The sequence below is a fragment of the Mya arenaria genome, chromosome 2 (assembly GCF_026914265.1).
Source record: "Mya arenaria isolate MELC-2E11 chromosome 2, ASM2691426v1".
NCBI lineage: Eukaryota > Metazoa > Mollusca > Bivalvia > Myida > Myidae > Mya > Mya arenaria.
The window spans coordinates 22523221-22535245 of NC_069123.1; the positions used below are offsets into that span (position 1 = coordinate 22523221).

At 38.3% G+C, this 12025-nt stretch overlaps 1 protein-coding gene across 2 annotated transcripts in view; it reads left to right on the top strand.

Moving 5' to 3' along the window:
- The window catches only part of LOC128202729 (calcium-dependent protein kinase C-like), a 123234-nt gene that overhangs the window by 11123 nt on the left and 100086 nt on the right, over positions 1 to 12025 (top strand). For both annotated transcript variants that reach the window (XM_052903818.1, XM_052903809.1), the window contains exon 3: positions 6043 to 6125. In XM_052903818.1, the coding sequence (XP_052759778.1) occupies positions 6043 to 6125 (83 nt within the window). The remainder of the gene's footprint in view (positions 1 to 6042; positions 6126 to 12025) is intronic.

The following is a 12025-nucleotide window of genomic DNA, read 5'->3' on the forward strand; positions in this document are numbered from 1 at the left end:
AATTTTGACGTTTTAATGTTTTTATAAACAGATGAACAGCTATTCTAAAATATTCAATGTTTATAATATTTGTAACTTTTCTCTGGAATAATTTAATAACAACACTGCCAAAAATGATAGTTCCAAGAAAAAAATGTCCATAAATTTGGTTGCTCAAACAGCAGCAGCAGTGTCAATGATGTCCCAAACTTTTTTTTAGAAAAAACGTCAATTGTCTGCGTAATTACAAGAATCACAAACCACATTTCTATACTATCAGAGGTATTCTGAAAATGTTGCTTTCATTCAGACCTACACTAATTATTTTACCAAATTAGTAGGCTAAGGAGACCAAAGCCCCACCATGACCCGGACCAGTCCTACACTAGTTTTCTACTGAAGTAGAAAGCTAAGGAGACCAATGCCTCACCGTGACCCACCAAGTCCTACACTAGTTTTCTACCAAAGTAGAAAGCTAAGGAGACCAAAAAGTCCCACCATGACCCATCCAGTGAAAAACTTCTGAAAGTCTTCTTCTCAGAAACTGCTGGCCCAACTTAATTTCTTAGAAATGCTCCTGTATCCAATTATTTTTACCCATGTTGATTCGTAAAAAAACATAGTAACCATTGGGTGGAGTTTCTTTTCACTATATATATGTTGATATTGAATACTTTGAAAATCTTCTCCTCAGAATCCACTGGACTGATTTAATATTATTTTTACAGATATGATCCTTAGATGACCCTCTATCAATTTTTTTATGCCCCCACAAAGTGGCGGCATATAGGGTTGCCCTTGTCCGTACGTACGTACGTACGTACGTACGTACGTACCGAAGATTGTTTCCGATCTAATTCTTGAAAACCGTTTGTCCAATCCTCACCAAACTTTAAACACATGTTTGTGACCATAATATCTTGATCAAGTTCGATAGTCATGGAAATCGCTTTAGTCATTTAGGAGTTACGGCCCTTTTTTGCCAAAAATTCCCGAAGATTGTTTCCGATCTAATTCTTGAAAACCGTTTGTCCAATCCTCACCAAACTTTAAACACATGTTTGTGACCATAATATCTTGATCAAGTTCGATAGTCATGGAAATCGCTTTAGTCATTTAGGAGTTACGGCCCTTTTTTGCCAAAAATACTTCAAAAATATATGTTTCCAATCTAATTCTTGAAAAGTATGTGTCCAATCCTCACCAAACTTTACATACATGATTGTGACCATAATATCTTGATCAAGTTCGATAGCCATGGAAATCGCTTTTGTCATTTAGGAGTTACGGCCCTTTATTTGCAAAAAAAGACTTGAAAAATACGTCCCGAAGATTGTTTCCGATCTAATTCTTGAAAACTGTTTGTCCAATCCTCACCAAACTTTTAACACATGTTTGTGACCATAATATCTTGATCAAGTTCGATAGCCATGGAAATCGCTTTAATCATTTAGGAGTTAGGGCCCTCAGATTATCCTGAATAATCATTATGGCTTATTTTCTGTGACAAAAAATCGAAGTGGGGGCATCCGTGTCCTATGGACACATTTCTAGTTCATCCCGTGTTGATTCCTAAAAGTCATTGCCACCAGTTTGCGGGGCTACTTTTTACTGTATGTCTATAGGGAAATCTTGAAAATCTCCTCCTCTGAATCCACTGGCCTGATTTTAAAATGAGTGCACAGAAATATTCCTTCATTGACCCTGTATCAAATTCCTTCACCCCATGTTGATTTGTAATACAACGTGGCCTCGTGTGTGGGGGGGGGGGTCTTCCAGGGATATTACTTATCTTTTCTGGACCACTAGCTAGCTGGGCTGGTAGCTTTTTAAATCAACTAGCCCAGCATTAAACCCTCGAGCCTAACATTTTGTTTACGCATTTCATTTACATTCGCTTCAATAAACAATGTTTTAAGATTTTAAAATCATCCAAATCACACATCCAAGTAAAATCACTGACTGGCCTTTTGTTTATTACAAGTGCATGACAGGTTCGAAATATTACACATAATTAGGCAGCTTTTTAAAGGTTCTTCAAAATGTTTCCTGCCTCAGAATTTTCAAAATGCTTTTCTTTACCTTTTTGAATAGCCAGAGCCGTTTTGTGTGCATCACTAGTTTCAATTTTTTTTATACCGCCAAGTTTATAAAATTTGCAGCCAGTAGTGTTGGGAATCGGTTGCAATTTTACTATCAATGATCGGTTCCACTCAAGTAACCGATTATTGATAGTACAATCGGTTTTGAAAATACTAGATAGTACCTGAGTTGTAGTTTTATTCATGTACAGTATCAAACTCTTAATCATTATATGCATATACCTTATGTCTATGATTGAAGTTATTAAGCGTTGTTGTATAAAAAATAGTTCATTTTCTTGCTCATTGTGGCTTTCATCAGCCATTTTGTTACATCTGAACACTTACTAATTATGTTTTTTTTCTTTTCTTTTTTTTCGATAATCGATTTTAATTAAATACTATCGATTGTCGCCGATTTCAGGCCCAACCAATCGATTTTTGATTAAAATCGATCATCGGAACATAACTAGCAGCCAGTGACAAAATTATTTGCAAACCCTGCAAACGTGCAAGATAAACAAACCGTACAATGATCCGTATTGGACAGCTACGGGCGGTCATTTGGCCAGTCAAGAGAGTATTTACGAACTGGCTGTTTATTTTTTCATATTCTTCAAAATACTTTTTTTTCCGGCCTTGCAGGCTTCGTACGCTGTCAAGGAATTTCCATACAATTCTACATTGGCGTGGCCATATTGGATTTCTCTGATGTGTGATTGGCCATCGCAAATAGCTATTTCCCGGCGCTAGGAACCATTTCGCAAGAAGTATTTCTCGATACCTGGGAGCAAATTAATCGGTACCGCTTTGAAAAAAATCGGACATGCCACTTGGGCAAACTTGTTTTGAATTGCCCTTGCCCAGATTGGAAATAAGTCGCCATTGGCGAGTGGGCGAATACTAAGTTCACCCCATGTTGATTTGTAAAACAACATGGCCGCTAGTGGTGGGCTAGTTAATTCACTCGAAGTCTAAATAAAATAAATCTTCTCTTCAGAAACCATTGACCTGTTTTCATTATTTTTTTTCACAAAAATGTACCTTCGGGGACGAGATATCACCCATTGTGATTTATAAAAAAAACATGGCTAGTTTTCACTATTTGTTTATATATATGTTAAACTCTAAAAATATTTTTTATAACTATTTTTTTTTTTACAATCATTAAAGATATCGACTTCAAACTTCATGAACTCCTTCACATTTTCAATTTGCTCTTTTGTGGCAAGGTATATAAATCCAACTTAAATACTGAGTATTTGGGCGGGGATGGTCCAATATGTTGTCCGATCAATAACCCTTTTGTCCGATAAGGTGAACGATATAGGGCCATCTTTGCCCTCTTGTTTAAACAATAGAACCCTAACATATTTGATTGTAGATAGTAAAATTTAGAGCATGAGTAAAGATACTTGATAACTCAGCATTTTTATCAGGAATTAAAATCTGGGAAAGTCAAATAAGTCACTTCCATGTGTGAAGCCTGTTATTGTTGCTACTTACACCAGGTGCTGGCTAATATTTCCAAAGCATTAATGTGAGAAGACACACTGTTAACCATAAAATCATATAGGCAGAGCATTAGATAAAAGGGAAAGACATTTGTTAATTTTTCTGAAATAAATTCACTAGTAAATCATATTGACTGCAAATTAAGCACCAGGTCTAACCGTGGTGGTAGTAAAATCATTAAATGGTGAATAATTTAACAACATTCTCCACCAGTTTGCCATTTGATTGTTTTTACTCCGGAACAAATCATCTTGCAGTCAGACTTATGATTAAACTGGTACTTATTCATGACCCTCAGTCATACTCACAAGGTCAGCTTACAGATGCAGTAAATGGGAGGATGTGCATCATCAATATTTATATAGATTGAGCAGATAATTTGCTCATCTGTATTATTGCAAAGCTGCAGTTGATTTGTACATTTAGCCAGACTGAATAGTGGGGATGTAGCTAAAAGAGTTCCTTGAAAAGTTTAAAGTGTTTCTCTGCTAGACCCTGACCTAGACTTTCCCAGAACTTGCAGTTAAGTATTCTACTACTAGTCACCAGGGTTCAAATTTAGCAGTCGCTAACTCGCTTTTAGCAAGTTAAGTTCAGAAAATGCAAGTAGAATTTCATTCTCACTCGAGTGAATTTTTCCCTATTTGAATTGTTTCAACATTAAATTTCCCCAAAATGAAAAGGCCAGGCCTCTTCCCAGGTTTTTGCTGAAAAAGCTCTCTTCAGGCAGACTTTTGGCTGATTTTACACTGAATGGTAAATGGCCATGCCAATGTAAGTGTAATATGATTCAGTATTGAAAAAAAGAACTGACCATACTGGTATCAGAGGGTTCCTCTACTTCGCAGGCCTGACTGGTTGACTGATTTTCCTCTCTGAAAGTAATTTGTCCAAGAACTCAGCTGTGTCCAGTCAACAAATGTGCTTATTAATCAAACTTGGAGAAAAAACTTGTCACATTATGTAAAACCCTAGTGGACTTGTGGAAGGCCTGTCACATAAGATTTGTTGTGTTGAATGGATGGATAGGTGGATTGCTGGGGAAAACAAAGATGATTCATCATGTATCAAGCACTTGGGTTAATGTGGGAGACACAGGTAGTAAGGATTAATATACATTGTTTATAAACATGTATATTATACAGATAATTCCTTCCATTTGTTATTCAAGGGGTAAAAGCGAAAAGGTTAATTATATCTGTTTTTTCTTCTAATATCACTTGGCACATTTAGGTCATTTTTAGCTCTACTGACCAAAAGCCAGAAGAGCTTATGTGGTGGTAATGTGTACGTAGTATGTGCATTCGTGCGTCCGTGCGTCTGTAAACAATTGCTTGTGAACACGATACAGTCTTCAGTTTTGATTGTATCTCGATGAAACTTGTACAGTATCTAGATATCCATTAGAGCTGGGTTCTTTTCGAAAGCCAGCCAGATCCGCCCATGCATGCCTAGATTATGGCCCTTGATAGTATAAAAAAATGCTATTGTGTAAACAATTGGTTGTGAACACGATACAGTCTTTAGTTTTGATTGTATCTCAATGAAACTTGTACACTATCTAGATATCCATTAGAGCTCGGTTGCTTTCGAAAACCCATGAATGCCTAGATTATGGGCCATGAAAGTTTTAAAGAAATGCTTTCTATTTTTAGCCAGGTCTGCATGAGCGAATTCTATTTTTAGCCAAGTTTACATGTACATGTAAATTCAAGTCTAGAGTTAAGGGAGACAATTTGCAAGTCTAGGATTTTGAGAGACAATTTGCTTTTTGCTTCTGCAGTTGATTTTGTGAATTACTCTGCCTTGTTCTTGTTGAAAGCCCAAAGGCCATTTTTTAGCTTTAAGTTCTGTAGTTTGTGCATTCATCTTAACAAAATTGGTTGTAAATGTTTAAGTTATGCACCTGGTGTCATTACTGGCCACACCCAGGGTTCACAGGTTTGGTAAACATACATCTGGAAAGGTTTGAAAATCTTTTTGTGTGTTGTGCATCCATCTCAGCATAATTGATTGTGAATGTTTGTTCAAATTGATCAATGTTGTCTTAGGATGCCCTCGACTTTGACCTTTTGACCAACTTTTTTTAACTTTTAAAACTACAGAAAATTTTACTATGAGTACAGTTTTGAAAGCATTTTTTTTTTGTCAGATGACTTTTACTTATATATATTAATTATATTAATTATATTACATATTAAAACAGTTCATGCAACTAATCTGCTTACAATACTTTCTGGGCTCAGATGTTGGAACGTGCTACGTTTTCAGGTAACCCAAACACAAAACATAAACTATATGTCTGTTGCCTTTTACCCATACATACATGCTGTGGATTGATATGACCACAAAAGTCATGCCAGTAGAGCATAGGCCCTTTTGGGCCTCTTGTTTATGTAATGTACCTGTCCCTTGTATCATCCATGTTCAAAACTGCTGTGTCATGTACAGTCCCGTTTATTTTCAGTATGCAGTTTTGCTGTGCACAAGCGGTGTCATGTATACGTGTCATTCCAGTGTCCTGGCATGGACCAGGGACCAGATTCAGATGTAAGTATAGAGCCAGGATGGAAGTCGGCTTACCTGTACCGAACAAACCCTAAGCTTATCACAACATAAATGTGCATTTGAGACTTTCAGATTTACAATGGATTGCTGTTTCATGTTATTAGTTCAAGGTCAAAGTCATTCTGAATTCTGGAAGTTTTGTTCAGAATCAAGATTTGTTTTGTAGAAGTTGAACTGTAAAATTTAGAATGGTTCTAGTAGTCCTTTGGTGGTTACAAATGCTCTAAAGACTGCTGCTGTCAATATCCCGTACTGGTTAACAGACCAATGGTTCTGATTGACATATGAATACATAGATATGAAACACATTGATCTCAATGTTGGAATGATCAGTTAACTCTAAGGATTTAATGTGTTGCTGGAAGTCTGTTGTTTTCTTAAATTGAATGTTCCTGGGTGTGTGTAGTTCAGCAGTTAGTTTATCATACGTTTGGCAATGTTATGCTACAATGTACATTCATATTTTTGATGTACATGAATATATTCAACTTTTAGCGCGTCTCTTATGCCATAGCCTTGATATCAGCAGCAACAGCAGCGGCAGCATCATGGATATATCTAAGTGGGTCAAAGCTCAAAAACTGCTCAAGATAATTCAAATAAAATTTGGTAGACATGTTGCTAGAGACAACATGCACATGTATGGCAAGAGCCCCAACTCTGGCTTTAATAGTTGTTGAGTTATGCCCCCTGTTTGACTATAAAAGACAGACTACCGTTGGCATTCCCTCAGCAGCGCTCTTTCTACAAATGTTTAGTATGACAAAAAATAAAGATTTTTTATGACTCTGATATCAAATTGAACATGAAATATGTGTTGCGACTAAAAGTAATATAAGGTATCAGCACAGAAACGATTTCCTACTGTTACCTCCCAATGTTGTGATTTCCTACTGTTACCTCCCAGTGACGTGATTTCCTACCGTTTCCTCCCGATGACTTGATTTCCTAATGTTAACTCCTGATGATGTGATTTCCTACTGTTACCTCCCAATGACTTGATTTCCTAATGTTAACTCCTAATGACTTGATTTCCTAATGTTAACTCCTAATGACTTGATTTCCTACTGTTTCCTCCTGATGACTTGATTTCCTAATGTTAACTCCTGATGATGTGATTTCCTACTGTTACCTCCCAATGACTTGATTTCCTAATGTTAACTCCTGATGATGTGATTTCCTACTGTTACCTCCCAATGACGTTATTTCCTACTGTTACCTCCCAGTGACGTGATTTCCTAATGTTAACTCCTGATGATGTGATTTCCTACTGTTTCCTCCCAATGACTTGATTTCCTAATGTTAACTCCTGATGATGTGATTTCCTACTGTTTCCTCCCAGTGACGTGATTTCCTAATGTTAACTCCTGATGATGTGATTTCCTACTGTTACCTCCCAATGACTTGATTTCCTAATGTTAACTCCTGATGATGTGATTTCCTACTGTTTCCTCCCAATGACTTGATTTCCTAATGTTAACTCCTGATGATGTGATTTCCTACTGTTACCTCCCAATGACTTGATTTCCTAATGTTAACTCCTGATGATGTGATTTCCTACTGTTTCCTCCCAATGACTTGATTTCCTAATGTTAACTCCTGATGATGTGATTTCCTACTGTTTCCTCCCAATGACTTGATTTCCTAATGTTAACTCCTGATGATGTGATTTCCTACTGTTACCTCCCAATGACTTGATTTCCTACCGTTTCCTCCCAATGACTTGATTTCCTACCGTTTCCTCCCAATGACTTGATTTCCTACTGTTACCTCCCAATGACGTGATTTCCTAATGTTAACTCCTGATGACATGATTTCCTACTGTTTCCTCCCAATGACTTGATTTCCTACTGTTACCTCCCGATGATTTGATTTCCTACCGTTTCCTCCCAATGACTTGATTTCCTAATGTTAACTCCTGATGACGTGATTTCCTACTGTTACCTCCTGATGACAGGATTTCCTAATGTTAACTCCTGATGACTTGATTTCCTAATGTTACCTCCCGATGACATGATTTCCTACTGTTACCTTCCAATGACTTGATTTCCTACCGTTTCCTCCCGATGACTTGATTTCCTACCGTTTCCTCCCGATGACTTGATTTCCTAATGTTAACTCCTGATGACATGATTTCCTACTGTTACCTCCTGATGACAGGATTTCCTACTGTTTCCTCCCGACTACATGGTTTCCTACTGTTTTTTCCTGATATCATGATTTCCTACTGTTTTTATACGCCCATCTTACGATGGCCGTATTATGGGAACACCCATGGCGGGCGGGCGGGCGGGCGGGCGGGCGGGCGGGCGGGTGGGCGGCTTCACAATGTTGTCCGCTCTCTAACTTGAACATTTCTCATCCAATTTCCACCAAACTTCATGAAAGTGTTTGTTGGTGAAAAATCTAGGTCAAGTTCGATAACCAGCCAAATCGCTCTAGGCACTCCAGAGTTATGGCCCCCTGAATTTGTCAAAATTGGGCGGGCGGCGGCCGGGGGTTTCCACAATGTTGTCCGCTCTCTAACTTGAACATTTCTCATCCAATTTCCACCAAACTTCATGAAAGTGTTTGTTGGTGAAATATCTAGGTCAAGTTTGATAACCAGCCAAATCGCTTTAGGCACTCCAGAGTTATGGCCCCCTGAATTTGTCAAAATTGGCCATTTTAGCTTTGTCCGCTCTCTAACTTGATCATTTCTCATCCAATTTCCACCAAACGTCTTGAAAGTGTTTGTTGGTGAAATATCTCGGTCAAGTTCAATAACCAGCCAAATCGCTTTAGGCACTCCAGAGTTATGGCCCCCTGAATTTGTCAAAATTGTCCATTTTAGCTTTGTCCGCTCTCTAACTTGAACATTTCTCATCCAATTTCCACCAAACTTCATGAAAGTGTTTGTTGGTGAAATATCTAGGTCAAGTTCGATAACCAGCCTAATCGCTTTAGGCACTCCAGAGTTATGGCCCCCTGAATTTATCAAAATTGGCCATTTTAGCTTTGTCTACTCTCAAACTTGAACAGTTTTTATCCGAATTTCACCAAACTTGCTACTATAAATGTTTGTTGGTATATATTCTTGGCAAAGTTCTATAACCAGCCAGGCTCTTCAGGATTATGGCCCTTGAATTGGTCAAAATTTGCCATTTTTGCTTTGTCCACTGTCTAATTTGAACAGTTATCATCTGATCTTCACCAAACTTGCTGAAAATATTTGTTGGTAAAATAAATCTGTCAAGTATGATAATCAGCCAAATGCCCCGAAGCACTTCAGGATTACTGCCCTTGCCATTTAAGCTTTGTCTACTCTCTAACTTGAACAATTCTCATCTGACCTTCACCAAACTTACTGAAAATGTTTGTAGCTATAAAATCTTTACCAAGAATGTTTGCCGGTATAAATGCTTTGCCAAGTACACACTGATTGTCTCTTGGGTACGATTAAGGATGGATCATCTCTTGGAGACGATTTTTACATGAATGTTGTTTTTCAAATCCCGAACACGTTGATCGTCTTTGGGCATGATTTGGGATTAATCGTCTATATCTATAGACACGATTTTCAGGAGACAGTAAGTTGTCTTAGAATCCAAGAAATTATTGATGGGCATATTTTGTGAGTGTCACTCTTGTTTCCTGATATCATGAGTTCCAACTGTTTCCACCCGAGGACATGATTTCCTACTGTTTCCTCCTGATGACAAGATTTTATACTGTTACCTCCAGATGACATGATTTCCTACTGTTTCCTCCCGATGACATGATTTCCTACTGTTTCCTCCTGATGACATGATTTCCTACTGTTTCCTCCTGATGACAAGATTTTATACTGTTACCTCCAGATGACATGATTTCCTACTGTTTCCTCCCGATGACATGATTTCCTACTGTTTTCTCCAGATGACATGATTTCCTATTGTTTTCTCCAGATGACGTGATTTCTTACTGTTTTCTCCTGATGACATGATTTCCTACTGTTTCCTCCTGATGATGTGATTTCCTACTGTTTCTCCCGATGACATTATTTCCTACTGTTTTCTCCCGATGACATTATTTCCTACTGTTTTCTCCAGATGACATGATTTCCTACTGTTTTCTCCAGATGACATGATTTCCCACTGTTTTCTCCAGATGACATGATTTCCTACTGTTTTCTCCTGATGACATAATTTCCTACTGCTTCCTCCTGATGACATGATTTCCTACTGTTTCTCCCAATGACATTATTTCCTACTGTTTCCTCATGATGACATGATTTCCTACTGTTTCCACCCGATTACATGATTTCCTACTGTTTTCACCTGATGACATGATTTCCTACTGTCACTTCCTGATGACATGATTTCCTACTGTTACCTCCCGATGACATGATTTCCTACTGTTACCTCCCGATGACATGATTTCCTACTGTTTCCTCCTGATGACATGGTTTCCTACCATTTCCTCCTGATGACATGATTTCCTACTGTTTTCGCCAGATGACTTGATTTCTTACTGTTTCCTCCTGATGGTGTGATTTCCAACTGTTTCCTCCTGATGACGTGATTTCCTACTGTTACCTCCTGATGACATGATTTCCTACTGTTTCCTCCTGATGACCTGATTTCCTACTGTTACCTCCTGATGACATGATTTCTTACTGTTTCCTCCCGATGACATGATTTCCTTCTGTTTCCTCCTGATGACGTGATTTCCTACTGTTACCTCCTGATGACATGATTTCCTACTGTTTTCTCCTGATGACATGATTTCCTTCTGTTTCCTCCTGATGACGTGATTTCCTACTGTTACCTCCTGATGACATGATTTCCTACTGTTTCCACCTGATAACATGATTTCCAACTGTTTCCACCCGATGACATGATTTCCTACTGTTTCCTCCTGATGACATGATTTCCAACTGTTACCTCCTGATGACATGATTTCCTACTGTTTTCTCCTGATGACATGATTTCCAACTGTTACCTCCTGATGACATGATTTCCTACTGTTTCCTCCTGATGACATGGTTTCCTACCGTTTCCTCCTGATGACATGATTTCCTACTGTTTTCGCCAGATGACTTGATTTCTTACTGTTTCTTCCTGATGGCGTGATTTCCTACTGTTTCCTCCTGATGACCTGATTTCCTACTGTTACCTCCTGATGACATGATTTCTTACTGTTTCCTCCCGATGACATGATTTCCTTCTGTTTCCTCCTGATGACGTGATTTCCTACTGTTACCTCCTGATGACATGATTTCCTACTGTTTTCTCCTGATGACATGATTTCCTACTGTTTCCACCTGATAACATGATTTCTAACTGTTTCCACCCGATAACATGATTTCCTACTGTTTCCACCCGATGACATGATTTCCTACTGTTACCTCCTGATGACATGATTTCCTAATGTTAACTCCTGATGACATGATTTCCTACTGTTACCTCCTGATGACATGATTTCCAACTGTTTCCACCCGATGACATGATTTCCTACTGTTACCTCCTGATGACATGATTTCCTAATGTTAACTCCTGATGACATGATTTCCTACTGTTACCTCCTGATGACATGATTTCCTAATGTTAACTCCCGATGACTTGATTTCCTACTGTTACCTCCTGATGACATGATTTCCAACTGTTTCCACCCGATGACATGAGTTCCTACTGTTACCTCCTGATGACATGATTTCCTAATGTTAACTCCTGATGACATGATTTCCTACTGTTACCTCCTGATGACATGATTTCCTACTGTTTTCTCCTGATGACATGATTTCCTACTGTTACCTCCTGATGACATGATTTCCTACTGTTTTCTCCTGATGACGTGATTTCCTACTGTTACCTCCTGATGACATGATTTCCTTCTGTTTCCACCTGATGACATGATTTCCT